We start from the raw sequence: 21841 nt of genomic DNA, 5'->3' as shown, positions 1-21841 counted from the left end.
AAAGGTATTTCCCCTCACCCACATCTTCACCTGTTAAAAACCCACCAGTCTTTCAGAGTCATAACTTCCTTAATGATTTCCCTGTTCATTTTAACAGGAAGTGATGCAACCTTCAACTCATATAGCATTTGGTTTATACTGTTCTCATGATAGATACTTCCTTGTATCTGTATCCATATTTTCTCTCTCCTATTAGACTGACTCTATAATCCAAGTCTTCTGTGTTGTTTAGCCTTGCAGCTGGTGGACGTTCAATAAATATTTGAATGAGTAAAATTTCCCAGCCTTTAATTTCAAAGGGCTTTTCAACTGTTACCCTCAGACTAGCTCGCAAGTCCTCCATAAGCTGAATAACCAAACCTGTTCTCAGTGTCTCTTTCTCAGGGAAACCAGAAGTTTTCTGTTCTAGGTGAAATGGTTCTGTGCAGTAGCAGGTAGATCCAGTAAGAAATCATTGCTGGGGCACTGAAAGCACGATGCTTTCACTCAAGTCTTCTCCGTAATTTCCCTTTTCAGTTTCTAATCAGCTTTGGTGGTGCCAGGATATTTCCTTTCTAAGAAAACTGGGGACGGTGTAGGGGGAGAAAAGCTAGCTTTTGCCCTTGACCACCCTTTTTTCTGCTCCTGTTCTTTGTCTCACCTCACTTCCTTGTATTGCCTTTCTCCAGTCTCCTCCTATTTTTCATACCCTCTTTTCTTCTGCTCCCGGCTTCTTCTTTATTTGCCCTTTATTCCTTCAGCACAGAAATGTGTCAGACTTTAGGGGTGTTTTGGAATACCCCTCCCCTTAGCTTAGCAAAATAAAGCCGATCATTATTAAGGAGTCATAGGTCAGGAGTCATAGGTCAGATGCAGTGAGGAAGGGTCTCTCCACATAGTTTCTGGCTCAGGATACTGGGCTCCTAACTCTGGCTGAGCTACCCTCTCCTGGCCTCATAGTCAACAGGATTGTCTATCACTGTGCTGCTTTGGAGACTCCCATCTTGAGTCTCTGGATGATATGCTAATAGCACAACCACCTGCCGGAGTTTAAGTAGACTTTTGGCTTTGTCTCCTTGGTTGCCTCTGCCCCCTCATCTGTATGCATGAATAATCCAGCACTGAGTTCTTCACACTTACTCCTTCTGTGAGTTCAGAAAGAATACATCTGAATGGCACACTGGTTTTTGCCCCTTGATCCTTTCTAGTCGTCAGCACAACAGATGCATCAAGGTCTAAAACCAGTACCTCCAAAGTCTCTTTTCCCTAACGTGTAATCAGAGTGATTTGTAAACAGAGTGTTTTCTCTCCCCGTGTTTGACTGGTATTTTTCCTGACCATTTGAAGATAGCCTTTCTCATACTGATTTTTTTCCCCCTGAAGTTCTGCTCACTTCCCTGTTCCTTTTGTTACCTTAAACTCAAGTGGGCAAAACTCAGAAGATCTTATTACTCCTACTCCCAGCTGTAACCCCGAGCGATGTCTGGAACCCACATGTTCACGTTCCCTGTCTTTTAGTGGGATTATCTACCAAGTTGTCTGATGTAGAAGCCAAGGGGCCATTTCCCTCTTACCTTCCGTTTGTCCCCAACTGTTATCATTTCTGTCTTTTTTCTTCCTCTAGTTCATTAACTCTCTTCTGTTTCCATTGTGTGGATATATCTTATCTCCTACATGAGCTATTGTAAAAGCCTCATTTTATGGTCATTAGGAGGCTTCTGCTGCCCACATTGCTACCAAGATTTCTTTTTAATTACTAAGATGAGTCCATCATCTGCTTAAAGTATCTACATTTTGGGATGGTTGAATGTTCCTTTTCCTTATTGTGAGCCAAATAGAAACTTGGCAAGAAAGAACATATGGGACCTTATTAATTATACACATATGGGTATCGTGTCAGAAATGGCTTCTGTGGAAAATAAACTACAAAACACTGTTAGGTTGAACTCCCCTTTCCAAGCACAGTGTTGCATATTTTTATTTTTGCTTGGAGCAAGATTTGTAACTCTGGTCATTTTAGCTGACACCAAGAAAAAAATGGCGACCAGTCAGGTACTAACTGGAAAAGCGGAAATAAGTCTACGAAATTGTAGTCACTGCTATTAGATAAATTGGCTGCTTTGTTAGTAAGACCCCATTGGCAGTGAATGTGTTTTCCTCTTCTTCTGAGGAAATGGGATGAAGGCTTGGGATGGGAATTCTGAGCCCAGGGTATGGGTGCTCAGTAGAAATTATTAGAAAAAACCAGTGTCACAGCTAGACAGTAAGACTGCTGCTGTTCTCGGCTGCATACAGAACTTGACTTCTAAGTCTTGACTTTGACCTTCTTGATTTCCTGTACCAGTTTTCAATGGTGGACCTGCTTATTTGACTCAACAATGTATTTTTAAAGTCTGAAAAACATCATGCTAACTTTAAACAAAAATTTCGCTTTTCCAAGAGATGAAGAAACTGTTTCTTCTCCTTTTGCCCTATTTTGATAATAGTGGAGCACCAGAATCTATTTAAGACATTTAAAAGCAGGTTTTCATTAGGGTTACAATAGCTTAGAGAAACAGAATTCCAAAAAATTCTGCATTGGGGAAATGCCGCTTGGAACTCCTCTGAGAATCAGCACTAAAATTAAACCAGTTGTCTTATCTTGTTAGAGGAGAGAGACTTGTGGGTATTGAGACAGTTTTTTGCATGACTTTAAGGTCACTACGCTCATGGGCAGCTCAGCTTGCTCTTGTTCTCAAGGCTCGGGCTTTTGGCTCCCTATGTTGGAAGCAGAAAAGCATTCTAGAGAACCGAATCAAGCTGGGATATTTTGATTGACTGTGCTTATTCCACAGCTTTCGAAGATCCTGACAGTGCCGTGGATGACCGAGATAGTGACTATCGCAGTGAGACCAGCAATAGCATCCCGCCTCCTTACCATACAACTGCCCAGCCCAACGCTTCTGTGCACCAGTTCCCAGTGCCTGTGCGATTGCCACAGCAGCTGCTGCTTCAGGGCAGTTCCCGGGACTCTTGCAATGACTCTGTGCAAAGTTATGACCTCGATTATCCAGAGCGGCGGGCCCTCAGGTGGGTGTTGGGAACAAAACGCTTTCTCTTCCTAGTATGCAGGTCCCAGGATGCAACTGACATCAAGGATTTGGGTACTTGAGGTGATAGAGGAACTTTAGCAGTATGGTGGACCAACCTACAGCCATTTTATGTAGAATCTCAGTCTTTTTTTCCCCCTCTTCTTTATAAAATTCACATTTATGCATGGGATGGTAGCTTAGTCATTAAGTTTTGTCCAACTCTTGCGACCCCATGGACTGTAGCCCACCAGCCTCCTCTGTCCATGGGATTTCCCAGGCAAGAATACTGGAGTGGGTTGCTATTTCCTTCTCTAGGGGATCTTCTGGACCCGGGGATCAAACCCGGGTCTCCCACATTGCAGGCAGGTTCTTTACCTTGAGCCACCAGGGAAGCCCACATTTATGCATATCCATCAGTAAGAGTTTTTCTTTATTATTAGCAGGTGAGGGCAGACACACTTGGGGTAGATGGCTGAAAAAAACCTGCTCACCTCTCTGCCCAGCCCAGTGACTTTGATATACCTTTCATTAAGATTGAAAAAAAAAAATCACAGATGTTAAATGCTTGGGTAATTCATCCTACCTAAATATTTCCCTGGGAATGTCAGAAGAAAACCAATATAATCTCACTATAGCAGATTCAGTGCTTTTGCTGGAACTTTAAAAAAAAAGCTTTTTATTAATTTCTTAAATACATAAAACATTTAATGTAAAAGTATGTTGCTGCTGTAAGCTGCTAAGTCGCTTCAGTCGTGTCCGACTCTGTGCGACCCCATAGACGGCAGCCTAAGTATGTTAAGGTACAATATAATACACAGCAAAGAATAACCCACCCACACCTGTTTGTCTTCCTCTATTGCCTCCTCTTCTTGCCTCCTAGTTCTCTACCACCCTTGTTTCTTATGCACACTTCCATAGACCATTGTCATATACTTAAAAGCATAAAAGCAAATACATACATATATGCTCCCTACTCTTCCCCAAACTTAAAAAAAATCATACTTAAAATTTAGAGAAATAATATATACTTCTCATATATTCACATAGCCTAGATTCGTTAGTTGTATTAACATTCTGTCATGTTTACTTTGTCTCATTCTCTCTAATGTATATTCATATACACGTACATTTTTTTGTTTTTTGGCCAAGCCTTACAACTTGTGGGATCTTAGCTCCCCAACCAGGGATTGAACCCATGTGCTTGGTAGTGAAAGCATGGAATCCTAATTGCTAGACTGCCAGGGAAGTACCACACATACATTTTCTTTTTTCCTGAACCATTTGAAAGTAAGTTGCAGATACCAAGTTACTTTACCAGGAGGTACTTCAGCACATAACTCCCAAGAAAAAGGACTTTCTTTTACATAACCATAATATTATGATCACACTCAAAGAAATGTAAAGATACAATATTATTTAACATCTAGACCATATTTAAATTTTTTCAGTTGTCCCAATAATGTTCTTTATGCTGCTGCTGCTGCTAAGTTGCTTTAGTCATGTCCGATTCTGTGCGATCCCATAGACAGCAGCCCACCATGCTCCTCTGTCCCTGGGATTCTCCAGGTGAAAATACTGGAGTGGGTTGCCATTTCCTTCTCCAATGCATGAAAGTGAAAAGTGAAAGTGAAATCGCTCAGTCGTCTATGACTCTTAGCAACCCTATGGACTGTAGCCTACCAGGCTCCTCTGTCCATGTGATTTCCCAGGCAAGAGTACCGGAGTGGGTTGCTATTTCCTTCTCCTATATATATATTTTTTTCTTTTTTTTTCTTTTTGATGCAGGATTCAGTTAAAGAGTGTGGTGCCTTACATGTGATTTCCCTATTTCTGTAGTCTCCTATAATCTCAAAATTCCTTTACTTTTTAATTTTTAATCTTTTGAGACACTAACATTTTTTGAAGAGTCCAAACCAGCTTTGAGAATGCCTCTTAATTTAGTGTGGTCTGATTGCTTTTTCAAGTTTATAATCAGGTTAAATATGTTTGACATAAACACTACATAGACGTTTCCTTCACAGTGCATCAGCAGTCACATTTTACGTTGTCTCATTATTGTTGACATTTAGTTTGATTTCTGGATTAATCTGGTATATATACCAGATTTCTCTAATGTAAAGTTACCTTTCTTCTTTGTAATTGTGGATCTCTGGGATGATACCTGAGATTGTGAATATATTCTTTTTTTTCAACAACCGTTTATCTGTTGATTTTAGCATCCATTGATAATTGTTTCCTGAATCAAGATTTCACTGGTTGGAGGTTAGTTTTTTGAAAAACCACTCCAATTTAGCTCATAATTTTGGCTGCTAAAATTGACTATATTATAGGATGATCTGAGAGTTTTCCCCACCATTTCAGACTGGTGAGTAAATATTCTGAACCTCAGATGGTCATATACCTGCTAGACAACATCTAACTCTGTTTACTGTCATCTCTGAGAGTATTTTCAGTAACACTTTATCATGTAGAATTCTTACTGTTCACAATTTAATTCTGAAAAGAAGTGTGGCAGGAATCCTACTGAAGTTGGTCCCTACTTCTTGCTGGTTTATTAATTGCTTATTTTATTCATTTGGTTTTAGTTATTTATATTTTATTTAAGAAAAAACAATAGCAAAAACAAAATTGTTTTGGCTCTCTTTCCCCTCTGTATTAAGCGTTGAGTGTGCAGGCCAGCAATAATAATGGCACATCAACGTGAATTATGACTGCAGTTGCCCAGAAGAATATGTAGTTTCCCTGATCATTACCTTGTTATCACTGCTGTAGTAACACTTGGAAGAGCATTAGTGCTGTACTTTAAGTTGTAAATTTTTTTCCTAAAATTTTTCTTTAATTGATCACATATAAATTTGATTAGTTTCCTATATCAGTATATGAAATGAGATTAAAGAGTAAATATTTTAGCATCTCCAGCAAAGGAAACATTAACATGATTTTTAAGTCAACTTGTATTACAGACATTTTTAACTTAAATTTTGACTTGATTTTTCTTTAAAAATTTTTTGAAGAAATTGTACCACTAGTTTGGTTTTTAAACTTCTATTACTGTAAATACTAAGTTCTTAGAAATAGTCTAAGACCTTAAGTTAAAGCTTTTAAGGAAGAATTTAAAATCCTTGATTGAATCAACAGTTTGTAGTACCTTCCAGTAAGTTAGAAATGTAAAAATAAATAGTTTCTATTACCACAGACTAATGGCTATTGACTAATTTATGTTGCAATGATAAAGACTTCTTCTAGGATGGAGTTAGTTTGACTTTTTGAGAATATCTGAGAGTAATGAAACTGCATATTTTATGTGTGTATATATATATATACACACACACACACACACATATATATGTATGTATAAATTGGTTTCCCTCACTCAACCAAATAATGGGAATAACCAGAATAATGGGAAATGTATGAATATTATGTAAAAATGCATAATTGGAGGTTTGACAATGGTGTTGAACTTTGTGAGCTTATTAAGCATATCTCTAGTGTTGAGGGGTGTCAAAAAAATATCTGTCTCACTCTTGATGGCTCTTTAGTGGCTAAGTGACACTTTGATGTGGTTTGTTTCCTAAATAAATGCTATCAGATGTTAGATCTATAGAAGAATACATTGAGCTGACAAACTCCTAGTCTGCAGGCCTTCTCTACACCCCCGCCTCGATACACAGGAAATAGGCAGTCTTTAACTTAAGTGAAAGAAAGGTCGGCTGTCTTCTGTATTCACTGACTGAAGCTGAATGTGTAGCTTCTGATTCTGTAATCAGTATGCAAAATATGTTTGTTTCACTGTGATCCTCAATGCATATAGCCTTTAGGTTTCACAAATGACAAATTTTGATACTTTAAATAATTTTCTCTTTTTGGTACTGTGACAAGGTTTGACTTATGGTAGTCAAAAAGTTTTATTCTATTTTCTACATATTTTTCTTTTTAAAAGTACTATGTTTGACCATATTCTTGGCTATACTGCCTAAAATACAACCTTCAGCAAGTTAACAGCTTGGTGGCTTCTCAGACCCAAATTCATCAGCAAATTTAGATTTCTTGATATCCCTTGATATATGGTCATGGGATATGTAACAGCTCTAAACTTTGGCATTATAAATACATTCTAAATATTGATGGAACATATTCTTATTATTTGCCTATTTCTTTCTTAGGAAACAATAGGATCCTAAGTAGCAGGTGAAGTATTTTAAAGTTGTTATAGGTAGTCTTTCTCTGATGTGGAAAAAACTTTTTGACTATGTTGTTATAATGCTGAATTAAGAATGTATGGATTTCCTTATATCTTTTCAGTCTGAATGGTTTTTATCACACAGATAATTTTACTAATTTTAGTTTTCTCATTGAATATGCACTAAATCTTACAATTTTTTTTTTCTTTTCCCTGTTTCTCCTTTTTTTTTTTTCTTGCCTTACTATTCCTCCATTTTTCTCTTTACATCAGACAAGGCTTTCAGGCTCAAAATGACAAAATTAGAATTATTTCATCTTTCTCTGATGTTGACTATGAAGAGCAAGAATGTATATATGAGGAGGTAGAGGGGGAAATGTCTCAAGAGTTTCTAGAAGACAGTAACATAAACTTAAAGGAAGCAGAGGTAAAAGAAGTGAGAACTCTTTTGAAAACTGATAAATATTACAACCAACAAATACAACCAAAGTACAAGAATTCAAAAAGGGCACCATCTCAAAGCCAAGAATTCTCTGCTGCCTTTAATTATGATGTTAAGTTTGAAATGCCTGCTTTCTCCAGATATCCTCAGAAATACGATACAATAGATAGGAGAAGGAAAAAAACACCCTTGTATAGTCATTTTGAAGACAGTGAAAGAAGACAATATGATGATAATTCAGGAACTAAGACTAACTTCCAAAGTACATATCCTAACACTGGAAATTGTGACTTTTGCCACACTGAAAAGGAGGAACAAAACTTCACAGTTTTACATCCCTACAAAAATGGATTTGTGGTTAAGAGTGGCAAATGGGTCACTGACTTAGATAATCATGATTTTGGTCTTCCTGGTTGTTTGAAGAACTATGAAAAGTCATCTGATTTAAACCAGCATGTTACTAATTTCACTCCATTAGATATTCTTGAAGATTCTACCAGCAGTACTTCTGATGAACTTCTGGGTTCTCCTGTTTCTGATAAGCAGGAAGGTTTACTCTCACCAACATGTCATCCATCCAATGTCCATCATATTGGAGGTTTTCCAGAAGAATATTATAGAGCGAATCCTTCATTCCCATCCCAAAGGATGAATTGTGATACAGACACACTTGGAGATGTGTCTGAGTGCCCCACGAAAGAGATGACCTCTTCCTGTGTTGAGGAACCCAAGGAGGGCTATGTTGATACAATGGATGAGCTTCAGTGTTTGGTAGAAACAGTGTCAGAATATTTAGCAGAGAAGGAAGAGGAGATTAATAAATTTAGTTCCCTTTCAGAAACTAAAAAAACACTTAAACATAATAGTACTATTAATAATGCAGAAAAGAAAATCCCTGAGGATCAAATACCATCTTCAAACCTTGTCAAGAACGATAAGGACAAGGCCATCTCTTTCCGTGAGCTGAATGGAGTGAAATGTGCTGTTGGTTCTTTATTTAGTTCACTCTCAGAAAAGGTGGGTTCAGGCACAAAGCATCTAACAACCTCTGTGGAAAAGCTGGTTCATTTAGTTCCAGAGAAAACAGAAACTCTCAATCAAACAGGGGTGAGTAATTCGCCATCTAGACCCAGAGCCAGGTCAGTATCAGAGAATGATCTTTCCATACGATCTCCGTCTCTGATATCTTCTCAAACAGTTGACAATAAGGACTTTTGCAAAGTGGACAGAACTTCTGAAAATGAGCACAAGGACAGTACAACTGGAAATCTAAACTCTCAGGATCCAATGGAAACTATTGGAAGGGACTCAGCTCCACAGAGTCAGAGTTCGGTTATAAAGTCTGTTTTCAGCATGCTAAATCCATTAAAGATTTTTTCAGAAAAGGATGAAACCAAAAACGATGATGACCAGAGCAAGTCAACAAGAAAGGAAAACTTTGTTGCATGTGATTTGGGGTCAAATCAAAGGGAAGACACCCTTGGCAATGACAGTAGCATTGTCACTTTAAATAGGAGTGATGGAGAAACTCCCCACCACCAAATGCCCCTAAGTGAGGATTTGTTGTCTCCTAACTCAGCCTTTGAACCTTCTAACTCAGCTCTTTCTGCAAGTAAGAAAGATGATGTTGTGAATCTATTGGAAAGAGAACCCGGTACAGATCTGTGTGTGTTACCAGAGCAACCAAAAATATGTGTCAAGGATACTTTGGCATATCCCTGTGTAGCTGGGAGTAGAACTGTAAATAAAGAGGCATCTTCAGAGCCATTAGAGGGGAAGAAAATTGCTGGTGATGATTTCCTGGAGCCACTCAGAAAATCTTTTAGCCAGTTTTTGCTCACTTCCCCTGAGGCCTGTTCAAAGGAGACTTTGTCAGACTCTATGAAAATTCACCAGTTGGAAGAAGATGGATGGGAAAGGGACCCTAAGAAAGATGGATGTTCCTTTCCCTTTAGTGGAAAATTACATATTCCATTTCTCAAAGTTCTTAGTCATTCTGAAAAGCAGCAGGATTTAAAAGAGAAAGGAAACGTGTTCCCTTTGTTTAAATTTTCTTTCACTGACAGCCATAAAACTGTCAATGACCAGAGTTTTCGTGGCTCAGCAGTAACCACTGATGAAGAAGTCCAAAGAAACTGCCGTGCAAATGCCAAACTTAGTTCAATAAAATCTAATTCAGTTCCAGATATTCATAGTAATCTAAGGAAATTTGGTGATATAAAGACATCTAATGAGAGTGACCAAATAAATACTTCTGAAGATGCCACACTTACTAAAATAAAGTGTGATTCGGCTCCAAATATTAATAGTAACCTTGGGAAATTTGGGAGTATAGAGGAATTAAACTCAAGTAACCACACAGCAGTAGAGAACTGTGAGAGAGATACCTTAAACATTCCTGGAGATGTGTCCAAAGAACATATACCTTTAGATTCTTTAGAAGAAAGTAAGGCTCTTACACAAGTGACATCCTTAACAGTACCAGACTCTTCATTAGCATTTAGTTCTACCATTTCAAAACCCACCTCGGTTAATGAAACGAGTGATGCCAAACTTGTAGACAAAGCTTCTGAGAAAAGAACCCAAGGAGGACTCTTTTCTAGCCTGTTTAACAAGTTTTCTTCTTTAGAAAACTTGTCTAATCAACAAGAATTAAACGTGAAAAAAGATGACTCTCCTCACAGGAGTAATACCTCAAGCTTATTCTCTGGAATATTTAACTTGATATCCAGTAGCAGTATGATTGATTCTAAACCAGATGAAGCAAAGTCTATGTCTTTAGGTGACCTAAAAGGTTTGAATGGAACTAAACGTTTATCCTCGGATGAGATCCCTGTTACTTCATGTGTGATTTCTGAAAACCAGAGGAATCATGAAAAACAAGAAACTTCTGGCTTTATAAAAAGATGCTTGACTTTACCTAAAGAAGACATTCCATTATCTGATGCTGGGGTTGACGATCATTGCCCTCCTACGTGGAAAAACCAGCAAAGTGAAAAGAATTGCCCCTCTTCTGCAAACAGTGTACTTCAGTGCACTCCAGTTGCACAGCAGGACCTATCAGAGAAATCTTGGCCTATGAGGCAAATACCACATCATGTTCTTGAGGCAAAACTACATGAGAATTCTAACAAGTCAACTTCACCTATATTAAATACTGATATCCTTAGTCATTCAAACCACTATCAGTCTTTTGAAGACATGGACAGTCCTTTCTCTTATGACTGGGATTCTGATATAAAAGATTTCTCAAAGAATTCCAAAAAAATTCAGCCAGTATATTATGTGTTGAATCAAAATACGTTTCCACCAACCGATGATTTCTTGTGGCCTGACTCAGAAAACTCAGCAATAAACTTTTGCCAAAAGGATCAAAATGCAAATATCTCGGAGGAGAGAACAAATCCAAACAGTGTCATTTGGTATGACTTACCATATGAATCATTCAACCAGTTAGCATTTAATGAAGATTACTTATTAAGAGGTGATATGTGGGCAGCTAATTCATTATATGGAAGTTCTTGTTATTTTCCAATTAATGAGACTAAGAATTCACTAGAAGAACTACCCATTGACTTAAGTTGTTCTTCAGGTTATGAGAAGAGTACACGCCCCATAGTTGATCTAGATTCATCAAGAATGGATGAAAACTTTATTTTTTCAAGTGTTGGTTATGAATATCAGGAGTGGTTGTCATGTCTTGAAAATGGAATGTGGTGGCCATCAGAGGATGGTGATTATGGATATTTTATGTTTCATGATGGCCAATATATCTATTTTTTCCTTACTGATTCTACTGGGCAGTATGCATATTTATTTATACCTGATTTTTCTTATGAAGACTGTTTGAATTGTGACTTACAAAATGTAACAAATGATCTGTCAAGTATTATGTTGGATGATTGTACTGTTTCTGCTTACAGTTTTAAAGTGCTTGACAAGGAAGATGAATTACTGTGGTATGTTGAAGAGGAACCAGATGATGACCCACTTGATTTATCTGTAGTTTTGCCAAGAAGTGAGGGACCAGTGTATCTAAATTTAGGAACCTTTTCACAAGTACTTGAGTCAAATTATGACCAAAGGAATCAACCATTAGATTTTTCAGGCTATAATCAAAAGTCTAAAGGAAATTTTGTAGCTTTTAAAGAAAGGCCATGTGGTTCTGAAGACTCTGAATGTATATTGGATCTCAGAAATCAGCGCCAAACTATTGGTAATCATGTCTTAAATAAAAATGAAATTATAAAGGGAGATAAACATCAGCCTCTCTCTAAGGATTCATCAGTTAACCTTCCTAGTTTCCATTGGATCCAGTCTTCTGAAGAAGCTTCCTCTTCAGAAGGTAAGACTAACACATTTCCTAAAAATAAGGCTAACATCCCACAGCAAACAGAAGAGATGTCATCATTAAACAAAGTGACTTCATTATTTTCTGCTTTGGGTGCTTCAATTGGAAATACTTTGAATTTTGAGAAGAGTGAAACCTTAAAGTCATCAGCCACAGAGAAAAGAGATCAGCAGTCAAACTTAGCAGAGATAACAAATGACAGTCTTCAGTTATTAATCTCAAGTAAGCAACTAGAGAGTAACTCTCAAAATGAGGAAGAAAGTCTTCTCAAGAAGGATTTAGAGAGACAAATAGTATCCAGTGTTCAGCAACTAGAATTCACTAAAAATATGAAGAAAGAATCCCCTTTAAATAAAAGCATGCATGTGAAAAAGCAAAGTTTGTTAAAACCTGTTTTTCAGGTAAGCCAAACAACTCCTCAGGATAATTCAGATATAGAAGATGACAAGATGATTACAGCTGACTCTGTTTCAGTTTCCCGTGTATCACAGCTTAGCAGGGATGAACACAAGAACTATAAGCCTCCCCAGGACCAATCTTCCAAAGAGCCTGAGAGAACTTTATTTAAAAGCGCACTGAAGCTCTTTGGCCGGGAAGAAGACCCTTCAGTAAGTGCAGCGGCAAATGAGAAGCAGTCATCTGGATTTCTGAACCTGTTTAAAACCCAAGTAAATAAAGAAGGATCACCAAGTTTAGAAAAGAATAATGATAAAAATAGAAAGATATCATCTCAGGAAAAGAATGAATCTCCTGGTGTTTCAAATTTTTTTGGTACTCTAGGGGATTTCTTTAAAAGCAGTATGTCTCCTATACAAACAACGGAAAATGTGGCTGTTTCTTCAGTGACTAATAAGGAAGAGGTCAAGTCTAGTCCTGATGCCACACATCTAGCTAGACAGGATATTGGGAACTTTCCTGCTGCACCAGTTTCCTCTAAAGGGAAAGTTCGAGTTAGAGGTCTGAACAAGCAGACTACCATTGATGACAGTGAGCTAAAGGAACCAGCAATTAAGGACATCAAGGGTGATCATTTGACTGAAGAAGAGGTACCCTCCAGAAACCACCTAACCTACAAGTCACCAAATTCATCTTTCTCAACAGGTTTCAAAGACTCTTCCAAAGATTCTTTAGTAGAAACCAGTGGTGGGTCTATAGTGACAGAAGTCCCAAGAAGTGATAAAATATCTTTAGATATTCCGAGCAGAAGAAATTCAAATGAACAAGATCAGTTTTCTGACAAAGACCACAGTTTTTCAACTGCTACAACATCTCCCTCCCAACCAGAATTGCCAACAAGAAAGAGTATATTTTCTTTCCTGACTGGATCTGAAAAATCTGAGAACAGAGCCTCTACTGCTCTACCCAGAACCAAATCTCAAGCAGAAGGGCTATTCACACTTCCTTCCTTTTTCCCCACTGCTAACTCAGGCAGCAAGAAGGATGCCTCTCCTAAAAGCTCTTTCAGTTTCTTCAACTTGTCTTTTTTGGATGAAAAGCAGCAGAGTCCTGGGAACAAACAGAACCTTTCAACTACTGCTCCAGTGACTTCCCAGCCCTGTAAGAAGCCAAGTGTTTTTGTGGACATGAGTGGTACAATAACTAAAGAAGGTTCTAATGGCAATGGAGATAGCATGGTCCAGGAAGTAGTTCATGAACAGCAAATGGCTTTTTGTGTTTCCATTAGCAACACCACTGAGATGATCTCCCTTGCAGATGAGCTCAATGTAGAGGAGAAAGATCCAGGAAAACTAGGTTCCAGTAATGGACCAAGGACATCTTCAGATTTCCAGACAAATCAGTCACAAAAAGACATTGTTCCTCATTCACCAGGATTTCAGGCACAGACTGAAACACTGCTCATTGGTCCAGAGAACCTTGAGATATCTACCCACGAAGAAGCTTTTATACAAGAAGCATCCATGAGTGACTCACTGACCAGCTCTTTTTCCCATGATAGCCATTTGGTTGAAAAGTTCAACAATTTAGACACTTGTACTAACTCCCACCAAAATGAAAGATTTACTAGTGATCCGTTGAATTTGCCATTAGAAAAGGCCCCTGATGAGGTCTTAACAAAGATCCTGGAGCCAACTTCTTCCTCTGTGGAGTCAGGAGGTACATGGCACCTCCAGAGTCAAGGTGCAGATAAAGAGGAAGACAAATCAGTGTTGGACTCTTCAGTAGAAATGCTTTCAGGGTTTGTGACCAAAGTGAAATCTTTCTCTGGGTCCTTAATTGAACCTCCCAAAACGTTCTCCGGACTTTTCTCTTCTCCTAAACCTCCAAAGAAAAATTCTTTTTTCTCTCTTTCTTCTGGTACATCATCCCAGCCTCTCAAAGGTGAGTTATTTGGAATTTTTAAAAGTCCCAAACCAGAGACATGCAAACAAGAATCATCTGTTGCAGCTACTGCATTGCTTCAAAATGGTAGTCTCAAAGATACTGTAGCATCAGTACCTCCAGAAAATTTATGTAAAGAAGTTACCTTGGGAGCACTCAATTCAGAATCTATGGTCAGTGACTGTGGAATGACAGTGGTTAGTGCAGAGTCAGACTTGGAGACCTTGACAGATGATCCTAAGTTAACAACTGAAATGGAAAACAATAATATTCCAGACAATATTCCAGAACCCCAACATTCTGAAACAATTGAGGGTACATCTTCTGTCTCAGGGGATGATACTGGGCAAGGAGTATTGTCTCTGAGCGATGAAGGAGACATGGGGATGCTGCAGGCTACAGACACAGAGGCATCATTGGAAGCAGAGCATATCCCATTGCCAATGCAGTTGCATCCAGATCCTACCTGGATTGCCAAAGAGCTTCCTCCTCCAGTTCAGCCACCTCTTCCTCTTGAACCAGAGCCAGATATGCAATCCATCTCCGCAAACCAAGACTTCTTAGAGCTACAGGCAGCCAGTTCACTAGAAACAGTGCTGTTCAGTGAGGCAAGTGTCAGCCAGAGTGCCACACCGGAAACCCAAGGGTACATTTCTCACCCTCCACTGGAGGAACCTGTGCTTTGTGCCAAAGAACATTGTGAGATACTTGATGCCCAGAAAGACTCACCTGCAGTCCCTCAGGAAATGGAGCAGCCAATCCCAAACGTGACCAGTTGGCCAAAGCTCCATTTCCCATCTTCTGCTGCTGACTATGGGAAATCACTGAGCTCTTTCTTTTCCTCACCTTCCTCCACTGGCAGTAGAGCAGCAGAGACTGGTTTAATGTCCAGTTTTAAGAAGTTGTCAACTCTCTTTGAGGGAGGTAGTGAGGGGAAGGGGAGTAGTGTAGTGGCAAGCGATTCAAAACTAAGGTTTGGAAAGAAGCTGGATCTTTCATTTCCATGGCCGAAAGAGAACAAAGGGGACTCTGAACAAATGCCTGCAGAATCCTCCTCTCCAGGTTTGGTTATAAGCAGTGATCAAGACCTTAAATCTGGTGAGACTGACAAAACTTTGGAGTCTTTTCAAATGTCCGGGGCCTGTGCTGAGCCAGCTAAGGCTCAGCCCACTGGGACCTTCGAGCAGCTGGGGGCTGGGCAACGTGTATGTACTCAGGAGCTTTCAAGGCCTGGAGAAGTGGAAAACCAGCAAGAAATCCCAGCATCTGGAGAAGACAAGGATACCAAAGATATCTGTCCTTCAGAGAATCATGAGGAAGAACACTGCACTGTCTCTGAGCTACTTCAACCAGAAACACATGAAGAGGAGGCAGAGCCTGCTAGCACTGGCTCTGTTTCAAATGTACAGCAGCCAATTACTCTGCTGGACATCAAGGAACCAAAGACCAGCAAAAGGCCTGTTCTCAACTAAAGCATCATAAATGATTTTAAGGAATTGACCATTTATGATGCAATGACTTAGTGGTAGCTTAACCATAGCCTGCTTTTTATCCTCCTTGTGTCTTTCCCAGCACCTGAGCTTCATGTTAGGCATTAAGTAACAAGAAATAATATGTGGATATTGTCATCTCTTCTCTCTACCAAATATAATTCACTTATTGGAACAATGCGCTTCCTGCTTAAAGGAGAGGCTAAATTCTGGGATTTACTTACTCTGGCTTGCTCTGCCTTGAATAATGTAGAAGGGAGAAGGGAGGGCAAGAAGAGGCAGCAAGTCATTGAGTGGCATATATTATTAATAATTATAGCCATGTGATAGGTTTGAATGCTTCCTTGGGCCTTGAACACCTGTATCTGTAATAGCTGGGAGAGACCTACTTTGCTTTGCTTTTCCAAGTCTTCTAAGATGCTTTCTCCAGTGGCAATGAGATTACTAAGTAGAATATAAAATGCAAAGGATGGCTTGGAATAATCTATACTGTATATCCTATTCCATATGGATTTGCCTAGCTTCTTGCAGTTTCTGAATTTTATCACCCATGAGACTGGTGTTTGTTAGGTGTTTTTGGTAGAGTCTCCCAGGAGCTCAGGGCTATCATTTGCTGTGGAGCATTGTGCTCTATGGTAGAGCAGTGTACAGGGTCCAGCTGCAAGTTCAGTTCAGTTCAGTCGCTCAGTCGTGTCCGACTCTTTGCGACCCCATGAATTGCAAAGCGTACTATTATTTCTCCTAAGAGGAAGCACCATACAGGACAGTTTGAGTGCTGCCTTGAACACTGGCCCAAAGCAGTCCAAAGAAGTTGGTCAAATACTTTGGAGATTGTGTGTTAGGAACTACTCAGCACAGTAGCCTGCTACCTCTCCTGCTATGGGGTGAAAAATCAGAAATCAGCCTGGAAACACCAGATAATTGGGAGGAACCGGAGGGAAAATAACACTGGAAAACAATAAACATTAGCCCTTTAGTTAAAGCCTGACTCTTTGGCAAGGGAATTCCTGTCTATTGTCCCCGCAGAATTAAAATGAAGGGCCCCTGACTTGGGATGGAACTATCTAGATGGGGCTAGGATAGGTCATGTAGATCATCCCCAAGTCCCTCTATTTTGAATAGGACTGAATCCTTAAAATTCAGTACATGGCTCAAGGGAGTAACTTCTGAATGCTATTCTTTCTATACAGTCACAATTCACTGCCACTTTCTCTATGCCTCTTATACCAGGAGAACAAATTTCCTTTCCGGGTATGGGAATTCAGGTGGTTGAGAGAGGGGGTTGTTCTGGTCTCTCTTCAGGAACAAAAATGCATTAATGTGGCCCTGACTCAGATCTTGGAGTTGGACTGTGTCCATTTTGTCCAAAACTGAGCCATGACCCGAGAAGAACTCCATTATAGATGGCTCTGGGATACTTCCTATGCTGCCAGGTATACCACGGTAACATTCATGTCAATGAGACCATTCTCCCTGAGGAATTTCTTTGTCCTAGCCTCTATTTGGCTTCCATTACCTTGTGCAGATGGTGGAGGGACAGTTGAAGGAACATGTTCACTTTCCTTTGCACATTCTGAGGAACAGACCTTTATATTTCCAATTGGAGAGGAAGAAAAGAGTTCTCAATTTAATAGGTAACAGAAAAAGGGAGTAGAGTTCATCCACCCATTTTACTTTGTGAAAATTAGAAAACTTTGATTACAGCCACTGGACAGGTTTTAAGAAGTTCGAGCAGGGAATTTTAGGCATAAACAGACTATTTGAAAAATTCTTAATCCTACTTAGAAAATAGCAGATTAAGATAAAGAATTCTTCAAGTCAGTTGCAGGGTTGGGGCTAAGTGCTGTTGGAGAACCCAGCATGCTGTGTTGTTTTTCCTCGTTGTGATTTTGCTGAATAGAGCCTAGTTCTTCTAGAATGTGAACTTTGCTCCTCTCTTCCCAGGAACCTCCTGTTTGTGATCCTTGCCACTGATAGAATCATTATTTCCTGGATTCATCCATTATTTTGTTCCGGTCTTTAGTTTGTATTTATTTACTAATCTGTCCTCCTCTCATTCTCACAGCCCCACCAGCAGTAGTAGGTATGGCTCCTCCTGTAACGTGAGTCAAGGAAGCTCTCAGTTAAGTGAACTGGACCAGTGTCATGAACAAGATGATGACCGTCGGGAGAGGGACTCCATTCATTCCTGCCACAGCTCTAGTAGCCTCTCCAGAGATGGCCAAGTGGGTTTTGGAGAACAAGAGAAAGCCTTGGAGGTGACAGGTGAAGAGGAGAAAGGGGGAGTGTGTGAACCCAAGATGAAAGAAGATGCCACAGCCCATCCACCCCCAGATATGGTGCTACACAGAGACCTTGTCCGAGGCCCCCAGGAGAGGTAGGTCATGGCTACCTTGGGGAGCTCATATGGTTTCCTCAGTACCTGCCCTATGGTACTGCTGACAGAATGCAATTGCTGTTTGTTTCCCTGCAGCTGGGTATGGTTGTGATCCGGATACTGAGGCTTACCTCTGCACTGCTTCCATTGTTTTCTGGTGTAATTACCAAAGTATTTCAAGGATCTCTGAAGAACATTGTAGCTGCAGTGTACCAGGTCTTCTAGAGTCTGTAGTTCTTGGCTTACTAGTTGACCCCATATATGACAACCTCTGAGTCTGGAACTGACCTGAGCCCTGCAGATTATTTCATTCAGAGGAGCTGCTTCAAATAAAACAGGCTTCCTAGCCTATTAATGTTTTAATTTTTTATGGTGAACAGTGTTTTTCATTTTTGTTTTTTTCCTTGACTAATCTGGGAGACAGTTAAAGAATCGATCTAGAAGCCAAATCTAAATCACCTTTCTGTCTCCCTGGGGCCTAGCAGTATGTCTGGCAGTTGATACCCAGAAGAAGGAAAATTTTAAATTTGTCCTTTTAATAGTCACATAATGAAGCTTAGTACTGAGTTTGAGTATTGTTATTGTTGAGCTAAATCGGTCAGTGAGTTGCTGATAGGTTGGGGCAAAGCAGGGTTTCTCCGTCTTGGCACTATTAACGTTTTTAGCCAGATAATTCTTTCTTCGTTTTTTTGTTTTGTTTTGTTTTTGATATTTTAGCTACATTGTTCAGCATGTGGTATGGTTCCCTGACAGGGGTCAAATTCAGGCCTCCACAGTGAAAGCACTGAATCGTAACCACTAGGCCATCAGGGGACTCCGCGAGCCAGATTATTGTTTGTTATGGGGAGCTACTGTATGCCTTGTAGAATGTTTAGTGCCATCCCTGGCCTCTGCACACTACATGCCTGTAGCAGCTCTCGGTGTGACAACCAGACATGTCTCCAGATATTATTGCCAGAGTTCTCCTGAGGGGCGAAACTGTCCTTAATTGAAAACCACTGGAGTAGAGTGACAAGAGCTAGGTGTGACTTAAATTCTCAAATTTCAAGGTCATGGGAAGATCAGAGCAGTGAACACTGATTATATGGTAAAAGTTAGAAAACAGTTGATGCCTCTACTGTACCACTCGAAGGTAGAAACTTATTTTCTGTTTGTTTTCCTGATTTTTAATCATCTCTGGTGGCTCATCTAGTAGACAAGACATCAGAGAGACTGAGTTCTGGACCAGCTTTTTTTTTTAACTGAATTGACAACTCACTAAAAGATAGCTCTTTGTAGACCTTGGACTTTAAAGATGCTATTGTCTGGGTAGAGTTCTTGGTCAAGCAGCAGAAGTGCCCATCCTTCTCTCAGGCTTTGTCATCCCAGATCCTAGCTGTGCAAGTGACATCCAGGCTGGTTTCAGAAGGGCCCGCAGATGCTTTAAAACAACTGACGCAGTGAAGTGGCATCAGTGCCTAGCATATATATTGTGTGTCTGTATGGTGGTTTCTTGTTTACTGCCTTGGCAATAGATGCCAGTGAGCGAGGGGAGAAGCATCATCACCAAGAATGAACCGCTATTCCACAGGCAAAACCTAGATGATTATTTGTTTAATATAGGCTAGTGTTTCTGCCTCAGAGCTCCTTTGTTATGTGTATTGTTCCCTGCACTTAGGATGTTCCTGAGGCAGCTCAAGGAACAAGATCACAGCAGGAGGAGGGCTCTGCCTTTTTCCTTAGCGCTTTGATGTAGACTAGGAATTGATAGGCCTTCCAAAATACTTAGTGGAGTAGGAAGGGTTTGCAGGAACACAGTTCTGCCCCAAGGATGCTATGTAGAGCCCCTAAGGGAGAGTGGCGATCCTGAGAGGCTGGGAAGAGGCCTACTCCATGCCCCTCTGCACCGTTTCCATGTTAGCCACCGACTTAGGGCCCTTGTCACTGCTTTTAGTATCCTGACCCCTAACTGTTCCAGTGAGCTGCCTCGTCAGGTGAGTGGAAAAAGGGAAAGAAAGAAAGGGAACAGATGAAAAGCTAAAAGCAATTGTCATTTTAGAGAAGAATTTTTTTCATGTTGGATGTTCAGGATATGCTGTTTTAGTGGCTTGAATCACTAGACAAGTATAGGCATGAATGCAAACCTTTTAATTTTAGGTATTTGGCAGTTTTGACTTGAGCACTGTCATCCTGTGGCCTGGGCTTATTCTTAAGGAACATTCTTTTCTCTGTTACAAGTTTTCCTGAGGAGACTGCATCTTCGCCATTTACCCAAGCCAGAGCGCACTGGATCCGAGCAGTTACCAAGGTTCGACTCCAGCTACAGCAGGTAGGAAGTCTGTTGTTCCAGTTCTAGCTGGGACAGTTTTTCCTTTGAAACTGGGAGACATATGGTGCTGGAGAAGCAGCCAGTGATTAGTCATATTATAGTGTGCTTCTGGGAATGCATGACAAGTAAGCTAGAGCCTTAAGAGATGGGGAGGTAGCTGTTGACTTCCTTCTACCCTAAATAATGGAACTCAAATAGACCTGGTGGGTCTGTTTAATTTGCTACTACTATCATCGGTGAGGCTATTTCGAGTTTAGGATAGGAGACTATTTCAGGGCCTCTTAGGGTTAGTTGTTGTTTCCTTTGGCCAGCCAGTTCAAGTGCCACTGGCTGACTTTTACAGGGTTGGAAATTTTACTCCAGAGTTTCTGTGGGGTCCCCTCATTTAAGGTCCAAAACATCAACACATTAAACTAATGTAAAAAAGTAAAAATAGAAATATTTTTCATTTTCAATGTTACAAGTTTGGAGTATCTTTATCTGTGTTTCAGTAGTCAGTCTTCAGGCAGAAAGGTGGTTTTTAAATGATGACAAGTGGCTGTCAGTAGTATAATACCTGGCAGCTGTTAAAAATGAAAGCATGCTTTCCTGTGTAAACACACTTTAAAAGTAATTTATTTTGAAATAACCTAAAACTTAAGAGAAAAGTTGACAAAACAGTAGTGTAAAGAACTCCCATATCCTGCTCACCAAAGTGCCCCAGTTGTTGACATTTTGTATTATTTTTGCTTTATCACCCTGCATCCATAATGACTAATCTTTTGCTGAACCATTTGAGAGAAAGGGAGAGGCATGATGTTTTCCTTTTTGTATTTTCCAAAAAGGCAAGGCTACTCTCCACTGTAACAAAGAAATCCACAGTGACAACGCTGTCATCAAAACCCCATGCAAATTTTGCTAACTGTCCCAACAATATCTCTTCTCTGGTCCAGGATACAACTCAGGCTAACATGTTGCATTTAATAATCTTGTCTCTTAATCTCTTTTACTCTGAAATAGTTCCTCTTGTTTTTGACAGATACTATAGGCCTTCACTTTGTATTCTTCACTTTGGGTCCGTCTAGTGTTTCCTCATGTCCAGACTCAAGCCATACTTCCTTGGCAGGGATTACACAAAAATGGTATATTGGACTCTTTTTAGTGAATTGCATCAGAAAGTACATGTTGTCAGCCTGTCCTACCCCTTGTAATGTTAACCTTAATCACCTAGTTAAGGTTGTATCAATCAGATTTCTCCACTGTTAGGCACCATTTTTTCTTGGCAATTCATAAGTGTTTTGTGGTTCAGTACTCTGAGATG

At 39.9% G+C, this 21841-nt stretch overlaps 1 protein-coding gene across 3 annotated transcripts in view; it reads left to right on the top strand.

Moving 5' to 3' along the window:
• The window catches only part of UNC13B (unc-13 homolog B), a 227442-nt gene that overhangs the window by 120329 nt on the left and 85272 nt on the right, over nt 1-21841 (top strand). For 2 of the 3 annotated variants that reach the window (XM_069576256.1, XM_069576257.1), the window contains exons 8-10: nt 2814-3048; nt 17922-18233; nt 20451-20541. In XM_069576256.1, the coding sequence (XP_069432357.1) occupies nt 2814-3048; nt 17922-18233; nt 20451-20541 (638 nt within the window). Of the gene's footprint in view, nt 1-2813; nt 3049-7815; nt 15823-17921; nt 18234-20450; nt 20542-21841 lie in introns of all 3 variants that reach the window. The other variant, XM_069576259.1, reaches the window with a different exon arrangement.

Source organism: Ovis canadensis, chromosome 2 (assembly GCF_042477335.2).
Source record: "Ovis canadensis isolate MfBH-ARS-UI-01 breed Bighorn chromosome 2, ARS-UI_OviCan_v2, whole genome shotgun sequence".
Taxonomy (NCBI): domain Eukaryota; kingdom Metazoa; phylum Chordata; class Mammalia; order Artiodactyla; family Bovidae; genus Ovis; species Ovis canadensis.
The sequence above is the reverse complement of the archived record's forward strand: the minus strand, read 5'-3'. Positions and strand labels throughout refer to the sequence as shown.